The sequence below is a fragment of the Chiloscyllium plagiosum genome, chromosome 18, assembly GCF_004010195.1.
Source record: "Chiloscyllium plagiosum isolate BGI_BamShark_2017 chromosome 18, ASM401019v2, whole genome shotgun sequence".
Lineage (NCBI taxonomy): Eukaryota > Metazoa > Chordata > Chondrichthyes > Orectolobiformes > Hemiscylliidae > Chiloscyllium > Chiloscyllium plagiosum.
Window position 1 is genome coordinate 26,357,563 of NC_057727.1, and position 22,607 is coordinate 26,380,169.

The 22,607-nt window shown below is 37.2% G+C and overlaps 1 protein-coding gene across 2 annotated transcripts in view; it reads right to left on the reverse strand.

Moving 5' to 3' along the window:
- Nucleotides 1–12,806: 12,806 nt before the first annotated feature.
- The window catches only part of wnt7aa (wingless-type MMTV integration site family, member 7Aa), a 25,023-nt gene continuing 15,222 nt past the window's right edge, over nt 12,807–22,607 (reverse strand). For both annotated transcript variants that reach the window (XM_043708000.1, XM_043708001.1), the window contains exon 4: nt 12,807–14,879. In XM_043708000.1, coding sequence (XP_043563935.1) covers nt 14,400–14,879 — 480 coding nt within the window. In that variant the 3' untranslated portion in view covers nt 12,807–14,399. The remainder of the gene's footprint in view (nt 14,880–22,607) is intronic.

Here is a 22,607-nt window from a genome sequence, read left to right on the forward strand (position 1 = left end):
TTCGTGAATACTGAATGGCATCTGTTTAGATACTGTAAGCCAGTGGCTTGTCCAAATTATATATTTGATGGCCATATGACATTCATTGCATTTCTCCTGGGCCTCATTCTTTCAATTTTTAAGAAGTGCCATCAGTTACAAAATAATGCCAGGATCCACGTGGAAGCCCTTGTATTTGTGCAGCAAACCAGTAACTCTGTTTTCAGACACAAGGAGTTCATGAAAGGATGATGGTTGCAGAAATATGGTGCATGCCTTCATGAAGTTATTTATGAAGTTGTCCACTAGCATCTTCTGACTTTCCCAGAGTAGGAGAGTCATCAATACTCATATTGTCATTCAGCCCTTTATGGTTATATGAACCAAAAGAAAATATATTCCTTCAGTATCCAGCTGAACTTTGACCATCAACAAAGAACTCTTCCTGGAAACTCTCCAGCACCTTCATGTCAATCCATTGTGTACAGTATCCTTACTTAAAGGGAGATCAAAACTAATCTCTGTAGTTCATCAAAACACACTTTCACACAAAAAGCAAACTGAAGCAAAAAGCAAATTGAATGGATTAAATGATTTTCAAACATATATATAAGATCTTTAAAGTAAGCTTCAAATGTTCCTGCAGTGTTTGATTAAGCTTGGCTGATCACAGATCCCTGTACAGTGCTTGATTGCTTTAGCCTATGGGTAGAGCTGACCCATGGCTTGGAGAGAAAATTCTAGAGAGAAATATGATGCAGTAGCTGTAACTGTACGAATATTGAATGTTTTATGAAATTCTAAGGTGTTTTGAGCCATATAAATAAACTATCTGAATTTGGATCTTAAAAATGGAAGCCCACACCCATGTGAGAGCTAAGACATCCTAAGCATGAACGAAGTTGGAATGGCCCACATCGGTGCAACATCGAGGGCCGAAGGGCCTGTACTGTGCTTTACTGTTGTACGTTCTATGTTCTCTTAAGCAATCAACTCCTTGACTCAGATGTCGTGGATCATTGAACCAATGTTTTATGTAGATAACACTGAGACTAAATCTAATGCACAAGGATTGTGCTGGGCCTGGCCTGCACACATCATTCCATACTTTCACCTATCCTGTGAACAAAAGCACAAAATTAATGATGATTCTACCCATCTCTGAAGGAAAACATTCATTCTAAGTTCATGGATGACTAGAAATCTTTTCAGCAACAGAAAGTCAGTGACTGCCAAAGTAATAGCAAAAGTATGGTACACATGTTATTTTACAATAAGCAAGACTGCTTGCCATCTTACCAACAGAGGAGAAAGTGAGGTCTGCAGACGCTGGAGATCAAAGCTGAAACTTTATTGCTGGAACAGCACAGCAGGTCAGGCAGCATCTAGGGAACAGAAGATTCGACGTTTCGGGCACAGTCATTCCTGAAGAAGGGCATGTGCCCGAAACGTCGAATCTTCTGTTCCCTAGATGCTGCCTGACCTGCTGTGCTGTTCCAGCAATAAAGTTTCAGCTTTGATCTCCAGCGTCTGCAGACCTCACTTTCTCCTCTGTTGGTAAGATGGCAAGCAGTCTTGCTTATTGTAAAATAACATGTGTACCATACTTTTGCTATTACTTTGGCAGTCACTGACTTTCTGTTGCTGAAAAGATTTCTAGTCATCCATGAACTTAGAATGAATGTTTTCCTTCAGAGATGGGTAGAATCATCATTAATTTTGTGCTTTTGTTCACAGGATAGGTGAAAGTATGGAATGATGTGTGCCAGAGCCTTAACAACAAAATAAAGTCCAAACTCAGCTCATTCATCCTGCAGTCAATGAGGTTCTCTCTGGCTCAATGCATTCACCAAGCATTGCTCGATCTTCTCTGCTTAAGTATCTTCATCTTCATTCTCAGAAAATTGTTGTTTATCCATGATTTGTTCTGCATCCAGGACATTGCACCTATGTTGACTCTAGTTGTGAAGGGGGCAGCATTTCACAGTTATGCAGGAGACCCTTCCTGGGCCATACTGCAAGGCCCTACTGGAGCACTGCAGGCATCAAAACTACATCTTAAGGAGGCTTATGGTCTGCTCCACTGGTGAAAGAGTGTGTAATGTTTTATTTTCATTCTGCGCCAATCTGGGAATTTCAAAAAGGTGTCAGCAGCCACGTTTGGAAGAAGTAGCCTTTCCCTTTCAGCAGCCAACCTTACATGGTTTGATAACCCAGAAAAGAAGCAAGAACCTCTGCCTTGTCTAACATGAAAGATTGTGACAGCTCCCAGGATGTCCAGCTCAGACCATCAAGATTTGGTACTGATGGCCATATATAAGTTAAACATCAATGAAGCAGAAGACTTTTCATTTGATGACCTTTACACTATGGTGATAGGGTACTCTCAAAGCAGTTGAAAGAAGTTTCCTCCCACTTCTGTTGAGCCACTAAATGCTGCAATTTTATCCTCACAGCTATTGGCTTTGTTGGCCATATGCTGTTCCCAAGGAGAGGCTAAGGTAGCCAGGACAAGCAGCAAACCTTCCCCAACACCCCACACCACCACCACCCTACCTCCTGCCACCAGAATACCCAATCTCCTCCTAAGTTCTATGAGATTCCATTCTCCTTTCTTGAATTGCCCCATCACTGTAATTATTCCCTCAGAAACCCAGTCCAATGAATCCTAACCCAGCCTTCAGTTTCTCACTTTGTCCAGGACTCTCAGGACTGCTCTCAACGAGATGATTATTATCCAAATACCCCATGAATGTCTATGGCCCTGATCCCAGATTGACTTAGCAGGAAACCCCTAACTTTGCATAATCCAACCCTGGATCAATGTCTCTATGTCGCCTGACTGACCAACCCTAATCCCTGAGTTGCTTGCACTTGACCTGCAAGACTGACTGTGACTCAGAAACCAGCTGCAAGAACATAGAGTCCTGGACTCTGGTAGAACTGGAGCCAACACCATGAACTGGAATCAAGCAAGCCCTTTGACTACATATGACTGTACCCCTGACTGCCCATTGTCCCCTTGACCATTTAAAGGACTGCATCCCTTTGACTTTCAGAAATGGTTATTTGCTTGAAACGCCTGAAGTGTGCTTTCTGTTTAGCCTGTTGGTATATGCTGCAGGTATAACAGTATCCATTGCATTACAGTGACATTTTCACCTCCTTGACTCTCCACCATGATATGTTGCCTGCATCTCCATATGCAATAAAAGTTAATGCAAGCCATAATGACTGGCAGCCTCTAAGTAAGTGCAAAGTGAGTGAGTGCTAAGAAAACACACTATGAGCCATAGAATGCATCCTGTGAAGATGCATGACCTACATATATGTGTGTGTGTGTGTGTGTGTCCCTGTCCAAAGCGAACTGGCAGTATCATACAAATGACAAATGTCCTTGAGCTCCAAAATCGACAGTGGCATTCTGAAGGAGTGTGAGAGTTGTTCTGAGAGGAACAATGAATATGAAGCGAGCCTGATGGTTTACTGATGGTGGCTTACGTTGACAAAAGGTCTGTAGAGGATGTGCCCATGAAGCATGGAGGGTTATTGTGTTGTAGACACAGTAGGATGATAATCATAGAATCCATACAGTGTGGAAACAAGGCATTCAACCCTACAAGTCCACACCGACCCTCTGAAGAGTAACCCACCCATTCCCATCCCCCTACCCTATTACTCTACATTTACCCCTAACCTACACATCCCTGAACACTATGGACAATTTAGCACAGCCATTTCACCTAATCTGTACACCTTTGGATTGTGGGAGGAAACCAGCGCACCTGGAGGAAACCCACACAGACACAGGGAGAATGTGCAAACTCCACATAGACAATCTCCCAAGGCTGGTATCAAACCCAGGTCCCGGGTGCTGTGAGGCAGTAGTGATAACCACTGAGCAACTGTGCCACCCTTTATGATACAAGTATTCAACCAACAACTAATCACTCTAACTTTCATCTTCATAATTCGCATTGGCTAATTTTTTGTGGAAGTGGCATTAAATAACGTAATTTGGACTAATAACAAAATGCAAATTTGTGCATATTGCCACTTGATTCTGAGATCGCCATTGAAAACTTAAGGGAGAAATCACAAAATATTTTCTCAATGTCAAGATTTTGATCTTTTCATGCTCAATGTATTTTCCCAACTTGCTCATCATTGCCCACACCAAATCCTGCCCACCAGGAAAGGGAAAATTCTGGCCTTTGTTTCACCTTCTTTTGAGGAATACCAATAAAAGAATCAGGAGAAAAGAGGAAAAGGCAAACTAGAAGAATTAGTAAGAATAACACAAATGACCAATAATGGAATGCAATCATAGAATACAGAAGTGAAATAACTACAAAAAGCAACAAAAGAAGGTATAAAATTAAAATTGCTTGAAGCATCGTCCAAAGTATTCAAATCAAAACAGATGACCTGCGGAAAATAATTTATAATGAGGACACAGATACAATAAGAAGAGTTGCTAACTGAAATATAGATAGAGAGCAGAATTCAAAATTAATTACTCCAGCTTTAACACATTTAGGACAGAAAGAGAAGGAAGGAGGAGATAAAGTACCTGCTCTTGTTAAAGATAGCACAATGGAATTAGAAATGAATATTACTAACAGTAATCCATATGGATTAAGTTAAATGATAAGAAAGGATCCTTCACCATAATGGTGAGAGAAAGTTGGAGGAAAAGTGCACAAATCTGTTGTTAGTGGCAGGTGGTGAGATCACGATGTGGGAAGTCTAGGAAGTAAATCATATTGAAGTTGCTTAAAGCATTCCCCAGTCCAATGTCTAAGGAGAGGCCTATTGAGGATCCAGCATCTGAAAGAGGCCCATGGAGAACCACAGACTTGCCCTTGCTGCCTTAATACGTGATTGGCACTTAATGGAGTGAGCATTTCTGAAAAGAGGTGACATCATGCTCTCAACAACTCTCCAGGTATTAATGGAGATCCCTATCATCTACACTAAGTTCAAACCCACTTGTGGGAAGGATGAGAACCTGAGGCCACCACCATCTGATAGTCACCAAGAAATCAAATAGATAATTCAGGACAAACATCTTTACACAGAGAGGAGTGAGTTTCATGGGAAGTAATTGAGACAAGTACTGCAGATGCAGTTAAGAGGAGGCTAGTTAAACATATGACAGAAAGAAGGGGTTGTGCCAACAGAACATAAGAAATAGGAACAATATGGCTACTTCAGCCACAGTATGACCATGATTAATATTTTTCTCTTTAACTCCATTTTCCAACCCACTCTCCATATCTTTTTCATTTCCCATACATTTTTGAATATATTTTAACAATAGAGGCTCCACAATCCTTGAGAGTGGAGAATTCCAAAGATTTCAGCCTCTGATTGAATAAATTTCACCTTGTCTCACTTCTAAATTATTGACCTTTCATCCTTAGATTGTGCCCTCTGCGTGTTTTAGATCCCCAACCAGAAGAAATAACTTATCAGTACTTACAATGCCTAGCCCCTTCAGAATCTTGTATGTCTCAATATCTCATTTTCCTAAACTCCAGAGAATATACACCCAATGGACTAAGCCTCTCATTATAGGACAACCTTGTTATCCCAGGAAGCAATCTGGTGAATGTTTATGTTAGATCAGAAAACATGGCTGAGGTCAGTTGAATGGCCTATTTCTGTGCTTTATATTCTATATAATTATATATATGTGCAGAGAAGGTTTTTTCAAGCAAGTAGCATTACATTTCTGAAGGTCAGACCCTTTTCTACTATGTTTCCAATTCCTGTGGGACTTACACATTACATTCACTCTTACTCCAGGTACTCCTTGGTCTCTCCTCAGGTACTTTATGCTTTTGATCAGCAGGTGAAGGCATGTCAAATAATCTCTGAAAATGTACACGCCATCTTTCTATTCGAAGTTTTATAGCCTCGTCAACAAAGTTGTTAATTCTTCACTTAGCAATGTTCATTCTTCAACCACATTGATCAATAAATAACTGCATCCTCCATCTCTTTAAATAGTTAATAATTTCATGTTGTGACTGATTGCTGTAATTTAACTATTAATGCTGAATGGGAAATAGGCACCCATTTTATTACAAACATTTTTCAAATGATGAAATATATTCTACATCTTCAGAACCTAGTGATATCATTTTTAAAAAAAACTACTGTCATGCTCAGTTAACCTCCAAATAAACTGTAAATCTTAAATTGGTATGCTGTTTTGTACAAACTAGTGCAATCTGCTCTTTCAAGATTGTGGCTCACAGAATTTCTCTTCATACATGGCCAGCAATATCAATTATAGTTTAATATTGAATCCCACAAGATACTAATAAATTTGGTCTGTATCAGATTAAAGATTGATGAATAACTTTGTCACTTTGTACAACAATAGAATTTTTGGACAACAATAGAATCTTTAGATCATGATTGCACTCAATTTTACGTTAAAGCTTTGCCCCAAGATTTCTGTGATTAAGCATTTGCAAATTGTCGTGTAAAAATGTGTGCAGATAATTGTTGATTTCTTGAAACATCAGTTACAAAGTCTCAAAACGTTTCATGAGTTATGATATTCTAATTTTAATAGGGCATATCTATTTAAACAGAAATCATTATGAGATTCTTAAATCGTATTAAATTACATATAAAGACTTGCACATGAAGAGTTCTTATCAGGCCAGCCAGACAATTGTAAGACTGTTATCTTCTTGTATGGGATTTCATTAGCTAGATCATGTTGTTGTTCTTTTAGAACAAAATGACAATCAAGTGGTAAGGCATAGAAAGTAATAATTGGACCTCACTGTACCATTTTACAAGTAATAGAAGACAGATTTAGACAAATGTTCTGTTCCCCAAGGTCAATTGAAAGATATCTGACCCAATACTAGGGTAGGTGATTTTCAGCACTCACTTGTACATATTAAAAAAAACTGTTGGATTCTTTACATTTGTATCTGAAGGACCTCAGATCTATTTTAGATCTCTTTAAAAAATTGCATTGCAGTAAGTATTCTTGAATGGACACAAACATGGGTAGCAGCCACCAATGAAAAGTATTGTTTTTAGGGAAAAAAATTTAAAAATAGATATTGCTGTCATTCCAGGAGGAACAGGAATTCTCATCCATATTCCTGGTTTCACAATCACTCTTTACCAACTGCCAAGGCTTCCCTTTGCATTATTACCAGTGAGGCAAGTGGCTTGACACTAACCTATGTAAAGTGGATGAGCTGCCTGTGTAGCCATCACAAATACTGGCAGCTCACCCAAATAACATAAATGAGGCCCAATGCCTAATGCCAGCTTGGAAACCTGGTGTGTGCTAATGGTCTGCCATAGGTTACCTTAATGCAGGACATAACCAGTTTGTAAACCCGAGGGTTTTGGATCACAGGAACTGAAGTATCAGTCATGAAACAGTGACAATTTTGTTCTGAAAGAGATTAAGTTATTTGAACTGTCAATCTGAGATTAGTTAGGGTCCTGATTTATTGATGAAGAGGATCTGATCATTGAACTATAAATAAATGCTAAAGGCAAATCTTTGAAGGCATCAGCTGGGAGAATGAACTTTGTCCAAGAGAAGAAATAAGGTGCACATTGCCTCAGTGTGGGATGATAGGAAAAGAGGTTGAACAGGTAATTGATTTGATGAGTTGGGTTCATCCAATTTAAAGTAAAACTTTGATTATGGATATCTTGGCTATAATGGATATTCAGTTGTATTTCTATACCTGTAATGCTTTTGCAGTTTATTGTATTAAAAGAATTGAGAAAGGTAATAACTGCATATAGAATTTGATCAAAGGATATTATCTGTTTGATGTAGTATGGTTAGTACAGTGAATTGAAAATCATTGAAGAATTTCAGCTTGATTCTGTTGGAACTTGGATTGACTGTTCTGAAGCAGAACTGGGAGATGGCATACCTCCAGCAAAGCAGCACATTAGCATTTACCATAAATCACATATACTGCCTTATTCCAGGTGTACACTGGTGCTATAAGATATACATGACAAAATTTATGTTTGTAAATACAACTCCATCAAAAAACTAACTGCTTAAGGTCATTTTACAGGAGCCCAAAAACCAGATTTGGTTCAGATGTTTTGTTCAATCAAACTAAAAACCTGGGGGTAGAAATTCCAGTTTAGCACTCACCTGCCTAAGATTTTCCATCTATTACCCTTTAAGACAAAATCAAAATTTTAAAATAACTTTATTTAGAAATTAATAAAATACAAATTTATCACTTACACAAAGCACATTTATTTTTTGTCATTCCACTCCCAGTCAAAACATTATGTGTTCAAGTCCTACCTCGGAGACTTGAGTACATAATCTAGGCTGACACTATGATGCAACACTAAGGGACTGTTGCTTTCCAAAAGATATAGACTTTTGGGTGAAATATTAAACCAAGGCCCCAATTGACTCCTGAGTTGGAAGTAAAGATCCCATAACAACTTTATACAGAAAGACAGAGAGTGTCATCTAAAGTCTAAAGATAGATATCCAGCAACTATTTAGAAGTTTTCTGGGGACTTTGCAGCATGCAGAATTGGATGCTGTGTATCCGCTACCACAATAGTGACTGTACTCCAAACATATTTAATTGTCTGTAAAATGCTTTTGATTGCCCTGGTGTCAAGAAAGGCACTAAATGAATATAGGTTTTGTTTCCTTTTGCTTTGACTATACCCAATTTTCATTGGGCTTTTTTTTGACAATCATTGGTTTTATCAAATTGACATTCTATTTGCTTCTTTCTGTTGTTGTAATGCATTAGTAACACCACTGTTCTAAAAGCAAAGGGAATTTTAAGGGGAGCTCGGGCTAAACAGTTCCCCACTTTCTCAGAATAATGCATTCAGCCAAGTCTGTACAGCCACCTCTTCCAATAATCAGATTGATGCCAAAAGGTTTGAGATAATGTACAGCTATCTAGTTATAATGGGGTTGGATTATTCAGTTATGTTCAGAGGATTGAGTGAAGGAACCTTGTTTAAAAGGACACTGGTGGATTCGCCCTAGTGGGGTAGGATGAGACATCTTGCTAAATCAGAAAGTCCTTAGGATTTTTAAGCTCAGGACTACAGTTTTTGCTGAGAGTATGATATAATGTAGAAGCATGGCATCGTCTTTGGCTCTGTTAAAAGGGAATAAGTTTTCTGTAGTTTAGTGTATTTGTTGCCGAGCAACATTTGGTCATTGTTGATTTGAGTGAGATTGCTACAGTAAAGGTTTTAAAATACAAAATCTTAGCCTGCAATCCTTCGTGAGGATCACAGAGAAATTCATGATTTTGAAAGTAATGTTATCAGTCTCTAAGGAGATTGTAATGTGCATATTCTAGTCTACCAGCACTTAAAATAAGTACAAAGTACTGATGAATTTATGCAGTTGGCACACTGTACTTGCGTAGTCTGATCAAATGATCAGAAGAGGAGTAGCACTTCACAGGGATCTTTGTTTCTTCTAAAAACTGCAACAAGTAAATGACATGAGAACTTTTGGGAATATTAAAGATAATGCAATGCATTATCACGCAACAACCTGTGCTGCATATGCTGATGATGTTGCAGCTTATTCGCCATCATTGTTTACCTCCCATTCAATATTGTTTATCTCTTGTTCAATATTGTTTTTAGTCTAAGTGAACAAACTAATGCCAATGCTTAAAATGATATAAGAGGAAATGAAATGTAAGGGGGTTTATAGAATTCATCATGGCCATCAGTCAGGCATTCAAATTTGAGGTTGTCCAACTATAGATAACTAGCAAATTGAGTTATCTGTTTTATTCATTCAGGGGATGTAAGGATCGCTGACTCAGCCAACAATTATTACCCTAATTGCTCCATGGGCAGTTAAGGCATTGTTATGGGTCTGGAGTCATATGGAGGTAAGAATAGCAGATTTCCTTCCTTAAAAGACATTAATGAATTTGATGAAAGATAGTAAAATCATTTGTTGTTGAATGTTAATTGGATATTCATATAGGAATAAAAGACGGAGAATGTCTTTGAACTATTACTTATAAACAGAGGGAGAGACAAGCATACTTTTAGTGTTTCAAAAAATTAAACTTCTATCTTTAGGGTGTAGGTAAAAAATCAAATTTCAATAATTCTCCATGTGATTATGCATCAGTCTTTGTCATAAATATAGTTAATGGGGCATTTATGAGTTGATCCATTGATAGAAATGATGCTACAGCACTACATGCTTTTTTCAGTTTCTAATACCAAAGAAAATCTTTGATAGTTTTCTTCACTTCTGACAAAATAATATTTAATATGATTTTTGCTAGCATTTTGTAATGTAAACATCTGTTGTTTGGCTTGCATGTTTTTTTTTCCAAAGACCAGAAGTACAGATCTCTGGAATAAAACTGATACTCACACTCCTTCTAGGGAATGTATTTTTCAGAATAAGATAACCATCTGCAGAGACTGGGATTAAATTCTTTCTGCATTGATTATGTCCTCCTGAACTAAAATAGAGATAACAATTAATATGTCATATATGCATTATACCTTCTAAACCCTTTGATTCAGGAGTCTCATTTGAATGCTGCAATCACAGAGAGGAAAACATAAATAAAATTCTCTGTTCTTCTCTGTCAAATTCATGATTTTAAAATATTTGTAATTGATGAACCAGAACTTTTTCTGGGAGTTGATTGATTTTGATTTGTGACCATTCTTGGTGAAGTGTTGAAAATTGCTTTTAATCCATAGACAAAGAAATCCTGAATTCTGATCATGTGTTTAGTTTGACTTTCAGTACATTTTTATTTCAGATTATGTGTTTGTTAGCTACAGTTGGCTGGACTTGGGTATTGGTTCTGGATTCAACAACTTTCAATAATGTGTAGAACATGCAACTCTGAAACGTTTGGGAATGCAGTCTGCAAAATTTCACTTGAAGTGCTTTTTTTTGGAAGATAAACGGAGTGACAAATTTGGGGAAATAATGTTACTATCCTGCAGTACTAAAAGCATCCTGTAATATATTACATCAAATTTACAAAAAAAAATGTGCATTGTGGAGCTGATCTGGTTAGGGGAGGTTATACTTCTGATACACAAGCTCTGCTTTTTGTCTGTTTATGATCTATATGGTTTGATTTTAAGAGCAAGATAATTGTGAATCAAACAGTTTCACTACTTCTTTGCTTTTGTTTTCAATCAAAGACAGCAAAAGGCAGAAGCTGGGATGTAACAATTGTTTGCTGTATCTTCTTTCCCTCAACCCCATGCCAAAAGTTACAGTATTTTTGCCTTTTGAATAAAGGGTTACCAAATGTTACTTAGTTTTGCATAGTTAACATTTCAGTAATGGGTAGTCAAGATTCTCTCAGCAACAACACAGCATTTTCTAAAGCAATTTGGCGTTGTTGTAGCAACTTGTGGTAGAGCTCTGAATAAAACAGATGTCACTGTGGCAGACTGATGCAAGAACAATCTATCACTATTTTGTTACCACTCCTCCTGTCCAAGCAAGTCATCAGAATGGCAGTTTTAGCTGCATAATTATCACTGTAAGATGTTGGCAATGTCTTCGTTCATCCTGTTATTAAAAGGTGAAATGTTACATTAGTCTTCATGGCTGCTTGGTTGAGAAGCTGATGAATGAATAAGGCATTGACCATTTGCTACTTATTGTTCAGATTTTTCCTTCTTAAATTGAGGTTAAAACCGCTCTTTCTTAAGCACATTGCGTACCTTAAAGTTCATTGAAATATTCTCAAGTCATCAATTAGAGATTTCATCTTGTTGGGATATGGATTTCATGCATTGATCTCTTTGAGGATGTATTTGGAAATTATTAAGAAAAAACATTACAAGCTAAGAGTTTTGTGAGATTAAAAATATGCAACTGAGCTTTGGTATCGAAGTGAAGATACAAATACAAAGCATGAATAAATTAAAGATAAAATGGACATTAAAATAAGTTACAACCTTTACTTTTTTACATTCAGTTTATGCTAATTATTTAATTTGGGGTTCTGCAAAGTATTGCAGTTTATGGTATATGGACATTAAAACTGTTAAATACTGCAGTATGTATTATATGAAACAGTTTTTCAGATCAATTGTGTCTGAGATGTACATATAAATCTAAACAAGAAATTCTAGCAATTATCATGGTCCAGTCTATGACATAGACTATACATGTTGCAGGACTCTGGTGTGTATTTTCTCCACATGTCTAAACAAGTAGACTATAAATTTGAGAACTTTGTTTTTAATTATTAATTTTTCCAATGACATCTGGCATAGGATTTTCCTTTCTTGGCAGGAAGACAACTCTCAGAAGTGGATATTCAGCTTTGGTGAGGTGATTACATATCATATACTGCATATCTAAAACAAGCACCCTGGGAAACATTGTCAAAATGAACGATCAAGAATATTTTCAGAGAGGAGAGAAATCAGAATGGGCAGGTAGTTCTATTACATTTTGGTCCATGAATATTAATTATTTTAAATAAGTGTCATTTTCTTAACCAGATAAAACCTTCAAAATCTGTATATCTTGGAGCTAGTAAAACATTTTTTTTTTGCATTCTCTTGATCCTATATAAGCTGGTAAAAACTTGGAAGTTAAAAATATGCAAGATGTACCTGCACTGTAAATGCTAAAGAGTGAATGTGCTCTTGAATTCTCAGCATTCTTTACAAAAGAAATAGACCACTTTTCATTGTTATTATAGATAACAGCTCTGTCTGTTATCTGTGTGAATCAGACAGTGTGTATAGTGCTAGTTTGTACAGTCACAGTCTAAAGCATAGCAATGACGAAATCAATCTGACACTTTCACAATATGAAGCTTTATCTCAAAGCACACACAGCAGATTTGCTAGTCATAACCTCACATTTTAATGACTGACGCATGCGGGAAGCAATTTCATTTTTTTTCTGAAAGGGATAAGTGAGTATCCAGTTAATACCAATCATGAATTCAAGCCAACTAACAAAATTGATGCTACATACCCTGTTCTTGTTTTGCATATTCTGCAGTTTGAAATGCAATAATGAGCCAGTTTATACACACACATCCGGATACAGTTAATCTAAGAAAGTTCACTGTGCATTTTGACACATCTACTAGTTGAATCTGAATTTATCCAGCTTGCCTCTGTTCTGTCCTTAAACTAATCAGTCTTAAGTCTGTTAAATTCCCTCAGATCTATTACAAATAATCACAGCTTTTATGCATGTTTTAAGAAAAGTACTGGTTATAGAGTTATACAAGCAGAAACAGTATAAATAAAATATTCATATAAAAATAGTCTCTTACAAAATATATTCTCTTAACCTATGGTTCCTTTTTCCACATGATGGGATTTGTCTGGAGTATCAAATTTGATAATCTTTAGGTTCAAATGATTCATAATTAGTTAACATTTTAAAGTGAAAAAATAATCAAGTTTTTTTTACAGTAGTTTAAAGGATCATAACAGTTTGATTTTCCAGACAACTAGCAGCAAAACAGCAGAAGATTTACAAAAGATGCCTGCTTTTGTCAGTAAAAAGCCTGATGCTGCAGGATAAAGAATATTCCTGCAAATACAGCTGTTAGAAATATCTGAACAAAACCTAATATATACAGCCAAACAAATCCAATTTTTGCTGTATCTAAAGAAATTATTCTACAAAGAATATAAAACCCTTTCTTTGTAGAAGTAAAGTTCTTTTTAAATAAATTAATATTAGTTTCTTTTTCTCTAAATATATTGTTAAATATTGTCGTTACTATTTACTTAATGTTGCTGGTATAGTCAGTCATTATGTCCAAGTGCCCCAGTCCACCATGGTTTTCTTAATGGCTGTGAAAAAATGTGGCAGAAAAGAAAAAGCTGATAAGTCAGTGTCTATGGGAAACTGAAAACAGTAATACTTGTTGTAGCCAATCCTGTGAGATCCAGACAGGCAAGACAAGCAGAAGCTTTTCACAAATGCAGAAACCTAAATCTGCATAATCCACACTCAAAGCAGAAATTCTCACAAGGGCATTGTCAACCCTGTCATGTTTATAGTCCATATTTAAAGGGTTTTATTTTCAAGCCAAGTTACTGCTGATTTCACTATGGCTTTTTCAACCTTGTGCCATTTTCAGTTCAGACCTGGATTTATTTCAATGCACTAATTGAAATAGGCTTTACGTATTTAAAAGCTGTGTGGTTATATTTATGGAGATGGCAACAGGTGCTATTTTCTCTTTGCAATCCAGCTGGGCTCATCAATCTGGCAATATTATCAGACAAGGATCCTCAAGCTTTTGCACTCTATAGGAAAGCAAGACATTATTTGCAAACTCACAGCCACTAGATTGAGATCATGTGCAAATTTAGGAGTATTTTCTTTGGAGGGTATGACTGTCCTCCCTATAAAGGATTTAATTTCATTTACATGTATAAACTTCTGTTCTTTCGCTGCAGGTGTTGCATTTGACATAGCAGCACCAGTGGAATTTGCAGTTGCACTGCCAGACCCTGGAATACTGGTGCGTGTTGTATCCTCGTCCGCAACACATCAAATCACAACTGTTATTTTGCGAGGATGTCTTGTTACACATTCTTCCCTGTGTCCCAACACTCCCTGTGATTGGGTCTTCCTCGCAGTAGTTAGGGGATTTCTCAATGTAGACTAAGTCTGTAACCATAGGTTTGCGATATGAAAGTGGCTTTTTAATCTTCAAGAAGACTGGTCTCTTGTTTCGATGTGTCCTTACTGGTTCAACTTGAACTGCTTCATTGTATTTCTCTTTTAGGATGTAGCCCAGTTCTCTGAATTTGGGAAGCATTGTCCAGCATGTTTTAGTAGTACACGATCCAGACACTCCATGACATTTGCATTCCAGTTTCATATTTTCTCCAAGGATCTACATTGAAGTAAATGAAATACATGTAAGCAATCCCACAATAACATTGCTTCATTTCTCTAACACTTTTCTTCATTTACAACGGATTATGAGTACCTTAAATATATCAAACTACTCTCTGACTGCCTTCTGACAAGATGGAAAAAGCAGTAAAGATTAATGAGATTCAGCAATTAATCATTCATAGATTAATCATTTCAGATGTTTCCTGGCATTTCTTTCTTATTTGATGGTTTTTGCGCATTGCAGATAAGTTGAAAGACCAAAACAAGCAGAAACTGGGCACATAGTCCAAGGTGAAGCTAAATTCATTTTAGGTAACTGGATAGTGCAATCAGAATTTTCATCTTTGGATTCTGAGTTTAAAAATTGCCCTTCTACGCTACACAGAAAAAAATGATTATGTATTAGTGGACAGTATCATTTGAAAGAAGCTAGGTGTGGTAAATAGGGCAGGCTTTGGCATAGGAGTAAATGTCACTGGACTAGTAATCTCAAGGTATGGACTAATTTTCTAGTAATGTGAGTTCAAATCACACCATATGGTGGAATTCAAATTGACTATAAATTTAGAATTCAAAAATAATGGTGACTATTTAACCTTCCGTTGACCTTCCCTCTTATTATAGAGTCAGAAGTGGGGATGTTTGTCAATGATTGCACAATGTTCAGCATCATTTGCAACTCTTCAGACCCTAAAGCAGTCCATGTTCAAATGCGACAAGGTCTAAACAATATCTAAGCATGGGCTGACAAGTGCCCATGTAACATCTGTGTCCCACAAATGCCAGGCAATGACCACCTCCAAAAGAGACACTCTAAACACCACCCTTTTGACAATCAATGGTGCTTCCATCACTGAATCTCCTACATTCACATCCTGGGAGTTACATTTACCAGAAACTCAACTGGACTTGCCACATAAACACACCAGTTACAGCAGCAGATCAGAGGCTAGTGAAACTGAAGTAAAGAACATACCTTCTGACTCCGAAATCCTGACCACCATCTACAGGCATAAGTCAGGAGTATGATGGAATATTCCCAAATTGTTTGGATGGATACAGCTCAAACAACACTAAGAAGCTTGATACCATCCACAACAAGGCAGCCCACTTGATTAGCACCACATCCACAAACATTGACTCCCTCCACCACCAACACTGAGTAGCAGCAATGTGTACTATCTACAGGATGCACTGCCGAAATCCACCAAAGATCCTCAGACAGCACCTTCCATCTAGAAGGACAAGGGCAGCAGATACTTGGGTACATCAACACCTGAAAGTTCCCCTCCAAATCACACACTGTCCTGACTTGGAAATATATCACTGTTCTTTCATTGTGGATGGGTAAAAATCCTGCAATTTCACCCCAAGGGCATTGTGTGTCAACCTACAGCATGTGGATTGCAGCAGTTCAAGAAGGCAGCTCACTACCACCTTCTCAAAGCACTATAGATGAGCAATAAGTGCTGGCCAGAATCGACACCCACACCTCATGAATGATTTTTTAAAAATTTTCTGAAATCTGCCATGCTTATCCAGTCAGGCATACACGTGACTCCATATGGTTAATGTAGTTGATTCATAACTGCCCTCTAAAATGGGCTAGCAAGCCATTCAGTTGAAGAACAATTAGGGATGAACAATAAATGCTGGCCTAACCAGTGATAGTGGCATCCCATGGATAAAATACGCCTTAGTGCAGGTTTGAGATAGGTTTATTATATTACAGGAACAAATTACAAGATGTTTCACTCTACATCTTATTGACATTATGCCTGGTCTGAGAATGCTCAATACTAATTCTGATTGCTCAAAAAGAATAACGTCCCCATCCTTAGTGGCTCAGTGAACTCAAAATCATAAGATCTATATCTATACATTATGCCCACTGTTTTCAAGGGATCTGTAGGAAATTCCCACCATTCTTCACCATTCCATAAAACTACTCATATGTTACCTGTTTACCCTTATGAAGGCTTTTCTCCAAACAGTTCTAATTGTGTCTTTTGAGCAATATTTGTTATTCCACTTCCTTTCGCAATTTCTCTTTTCTTTTTGATGATCCATAACCTGGAATCTTTAGTTCTCAGGTATGCCCAGCTTGTAATCAGGTTTTTATAAAAGCTACAATACCATATCCTTCAAGATGAATTTGTGTTTCTGACTGTCTATTTTTAGTTCTAATGCTTCATGCATTTGTATGCCAACTCGGAGGGGATAATTATTCCTATTCCGTCCATATGCCATATTGGTGTAGTTCGCACATGTATTGATGTAATACGCTCATAGATGTGCTGCATATTGCTAGAAAATCAATTTAAAGTATATTTCAGTACTTCTGCCTTATTTTTATGTTATTTTATTATTATCTTCTGCAATCTTTCTTTGTTCCCTAGTTATTTTGATGATCTGGATCCCCCTTTATTTTGTCTATATGCTGTTAATCTTGCCATCCAGAACTTCTTTACTGGCTTAAATGTTCTTCACAGTCCATTTAGCCTTTCTACTATGACTGAACTCAGCTTGACTCATACCAGCAGTATAATCCCCTCCTGTACTGGTGCAAGTGACCCATTAAAAGAAAGCCTTCATTCACTCATAAGTCTTCCAGTAACACGTTATTTACCACCAATCTGTTTATCCCTATCCTAATTAGCATGTGACAATATTCTGAAGATAACATCTTGAGGCCTTGCTTTTAATTTTGTACCTATTTTGTTTCTTTAAACATTTTTTTAAATATCATTCTCAGAGTCCCAACACTTATTTTGCATCTCCAGTTACCAAAATTGCCAAAGAACTTTAGAGACAACAATGCTTGTTTGAAAGTAGGTCAGATATTTTTCAGATTTGGTAAGAACAACATGTTGTCGTTCCTTAAAGAACATAAGGTTTCTATGACTTCATGGTCACGTTTACTGGTAGCAGTTTTCCATTTCCAGATTTGTCTTGTAATTGAACTCAAATATTCGATATCCCACGGTGGATATTTGAACTCACATTCCCAGGACTATTAGTTGAGATGTTTGGATTGTAAAGCCACAAACATAACTACAATGCCATTGTCCCTGACCCCCTTAGTTATCTCAGCATGATCTCCTCCTTGTTATTTTCTGTACGTTGTTTCCAATATGGATTACAACAGCTGTAATTCCTCCTCATTGCCAAGTTTTTTCCGGGCTAATTAGAGATGTTCATCAGTAAGCAATTCAACGTTTTGACTAAGAAGAACGAGGGCTTTGATTTGATTTAAGTCAACCCTTAAAACAAGCATATTGTTGGGCTTTTGTAGAGTATTCTTTATCTTATTTTCACTTTATATATACCACAATAGTTTCTCATCTTAAAATCAATATCTGAGAATCTTGTAAATATTATTGAATAGAAGACCAGAACCTCAGTTGGACTAACACATAAATACAGTGGATACAAGAGCAGATCAAAATTTAGATATTCTGCAGTGAGTTATTCATCTAGGTGAGCTAACAGCCTGGTATCACTAGACTGTTTAACCCAAAGGCCTAGGTAATGTTCTGAGAAACTGGGTTCAAATCCCACCATAATAGGTGCTGGATTGAATTCAATAAAACTCTGGAATTAAGAGTCTAATGAGTACCATCCTCCCATTATTAATTGTCATTAAAAAAACTCACCTTGTTCAATAACGTCCTTCAGGGAAGGAAATCTGCAATTCTTATCTGGTCTGGCCTACATGTGACTCCAGACCCAGAGCAATGTGGTTGACTCTTAACTGTCCTCTGGGCAATTGGGGATGGCAATAAATGATGGTTTAGCCAGTGATGCCCAAGTTGCATGAATGAATAAATAAAACAAACTCTTGACTTTCCCCAAAAGCCTCTCCACCATGTATATGGCACAATCATAAATGTTGTGAAATACTCTCCACTTGCAAGAGCAGGAGATTCCTAATTTCCTTTTCATTTGTGAGACAGATTCACAACAGCTCAGGATCAGAAAAGAATCTAATAACAAATTGAATCTGCATTTTCCACTACTATGTCATACAAAGCAGCACTCCTAAATATTACACTTTATCACAGTGCCAATTGATGACTTGTATACTATAGTACTTAATTGAAAACAATCCTAAATTATGGCAATATAATTTCTTTGGGACCGGCGGTTCAAGGACTAATTAAAAAACACTGTTGCAATGGATTGGTGAGAACATTACACTGCAACTAGTCCACTAGCCTAACCCAGGGATTGTAGATTCTGACACAGGGAGGTAATTTTCCAAGTTTGTACTAACAGCAGGAGTCTTGCCTACCACCAGAACATAATAGAAAATCACACTGATATTATTTGTGCTTCACAAATAATCCTTAAATATCAAAGGTGTTCAAACCTTTAGCATCTTAAAATATTCTCCAAGTGGACCAGCATCTATAAAGGGTTGGACTCAGAGACAAGAGATTCTAATTTCAATTTAGTTTATATTCAAGTTCCCATAAAGATCAAAAGAGAACATTCTTCAGTTGGTACATTTGGATATATTGAATTGCCTGAACAAAGTATGGAAGAATGTACCACTAATAGAAGTGCACTCCAATCTTTTAAATGCATTTAGCTTTGTGAATAGTAGATCGATAGGGATGTATTAAAAATGAGAGGTTGACGGATCATTCTTGCTCATTCTTCCTCTCTGTCCTGGGTCATCCATTAGACTCAGTCTCCGTAACAGGGAAATGAAGTCCAAGTGGCTGTCAGATGTTTATTTGTCAGAGCAACAGGAAACCATTAGCAGAATCCTTTTCTGCATCACTGAAGAAAGAATTAGAACTACTTTGAATTGGAAATGCGAGTGTTGGACTGGGATGTACAAAGTTAAAAGTCACACAACACCAGGTTATAGTCGAACCTGATCACCTGATGAAGGAGCGTCGCTCCGAAAGCTAGTGTGCTTCCAATTAAACCTGTTGGACTATAACCTGGTGTTGTGCAACTTTTCACTACTTTGAATGCATTGATGCATTGTTTATACATCATCACCTCCTCACCATGCTTAGAGATAAATATATATGTACATAAGAAATTGGAGCATGTGTATTTTTATTCATTGTTTATGAGATGTGGGTGTCACTGGTTAGACCAACATTTATTGTCTCTCCTTAATCGCCCCAGCGAAGGTAGTGATGGGCTCTCTTCTTCAACATTGCTGTCTTTGGGATGTAGAGACACCCAAAATGCTGTCAGGAATGATTTTGACCCAGTGACAGGGAAGGAATAGTGATAATGCCAAATCAGGATGGTATGTGACTTGGAGGTGAACTTGCACGTGGTGCTGTTGCCAATCATCTGCTGCCCTTGTCCTTCTAGGCTGTAGTAGTCATGGGTTTGGAGTCATGGGTTTGGAAGGAACCTTGCTGAGTTACTGTATCTTGTAGATACTGCAGACTACTCACACTGTCCATCAGGAATAGTTAGGAATGAATATTGACAATGTTCAATGGAGTGCCAATCCATCAGGCTGCATTGCCCTGGATGGTGGCAAACTTCTTGAGTGTTGCTGGAAATATATTCACCGAGGCAAGTGGACAGTGCTGCATCACACTCCTGACTTGTGTCTTATAGATGGTGGATAGACTTTGGGGTGACAGGAAGAGTGTTACATCCTGCAAAACTCCGAGCCTCTCACCTGCTCTTATTGCCACAGCATTTATATGGCAAGCCTAGTCCAGTTTCTGGAGTTAGTAGGCCATGCAGTGCCTCAAACCTGCTCCATCATTCGAAAAAATCACTGCTAATCCTCCATGTGGACTCCAAATCCTTCTTAATATTAATGGCATCAATTCGAAGTGCAAGTGATAGCAGAGAAAAATATCCCATTTCATCATTTAAATATTACTCTTCAGTAAATCAATTCATGCTCTTTTGTTGTCATTCAATACATTTTTTAATTGATATTTTGACAGCTACTAAGTCTTGACCATCAAAATCATGGCAGATGAATTACACAAATTCAAAAGGTCATTACATCTGTGACACCTTCTACTTGAAAAAAAACAAAATAATAATGTAATAGCACAACCCTCGGTAATGTATAAAATATATTTTAAAATTTCATATAAGCACACTTACTGTGATTACTTTTTCCAACAAAAAAATTAAAGAAGTAGTAGCAGGACATTTAGAAAATTATAAAACAATAAGACCGAATCAATATGATTTTGTAAATAGGGAATTTATCCAAAATTATGAGGGGCATGGACAGGATAAATAGACAAAGTATTTTCCCTGGGATGGGGGAGTCCAGAACTAGCACAAATTCAAAAGGTCATTACATCTGTGACACCTTCTACTTGAAAAAAAACAAAATAATAATGTAATAGCACAACCCTCGGTAATGTATAAAATATATTTTAAAATTTGGAAAGGTTTGGAGGTATATGGGCCGGGTGCTGGCAGGTGGGACTAGACTGGGTTGGGATATCTGGTCGGCATGGACGGGTTGAACTAAAGGGTCTGTTTCCAAGCTGTACATCTCTATGACTCTGTGACTCTAAATAATATGAGACAAATCTATTAACGTTTTTTGAGGATATTACAAGGAGGGTGGATAATGGGCTGCTAGATGTGGTGTGTTTTGGATAAAGTACTACATAAAAGATTACTGCAAAAAAGTGAGAGCATATGATGTTAGGAGTGGTATATTTGCATGGTTAAAGGACTGGCTAACTAACAGAAAATGAGGAGTCAGAATAATGGACAAGCTTCAAGATGGCAACTGTAACTAATAGGTCCACAACTATTTATAATCTACATTAATGACTTGAATGAAGAGACCAACTGTGTTGTAGCCAAGTCTTCTGATGATATGAAATAGGTAGAAAAACAGATTCTGAGGCAGATATTAAAAGTCTGCAAATAGAAATTAGATAGGTTAAATGAGTGGACAACAATCTGACAGATATGATATAATTTGGGAAAATGTGAAGTTGGCAAGAAGAATAGAAACTCAGGGTAGTTTTACAATGGGCACAAACTGTGAAATTCTGCATTACAGAGGTTCCTGGGTATCCTTGAACATGAATCATACAAAATTAGCAAGGAGGTAGAGGTAATAATTAGGAACACAAATGGAATGTTGGCTTTTATTGCAAGAGGTAGTGTAAGGAAGTCTTGTTATAGCTGTACAGGACATTGGAAAGATGGTATGTGTGTACAGTTTGGTCACCTTCCGTAGGAATAGACATACCTGGGATACTGTTCAGAGAATGTTCACTGGCTGATTCCTCATATGAGTGAGTTTGTTCTACGAAGAAGGGTTAAATGGACTAGGTCCATTGGAGTTTGGGAGAATGAGAGATGATCTTCTTGAAACATCTAATATTGTGAAGGATTTCACTGGGTTAATGCTCAGAGCATGTTTCAGCTTGTTAAAGAATCTAAAACTGGGAACAGATTTTAAAAAATGAGGGATCTTCCACTTAAGTTGAACATGAGGAGGAAATTCTTTGCTCAGATTGCAGTTAGGTTTTGGAAGTGTCTTCACCAGCATGCAATGAAAGCTGGATCACTGAATGTTTGCAATGCTAAGTTCAACATAGTTTTGATTGACAAGAGAGTCAAGGATCATGTGGTGCTGCCAGAAAAATTGATTTATGACCACAATTGTATCTTATTGAATGGAAGAGCAGGTCTGATGGGCAGGATGGCCTACTCTGTTACTCCTTCTCAAGTTTTTTATGTTCTTTAA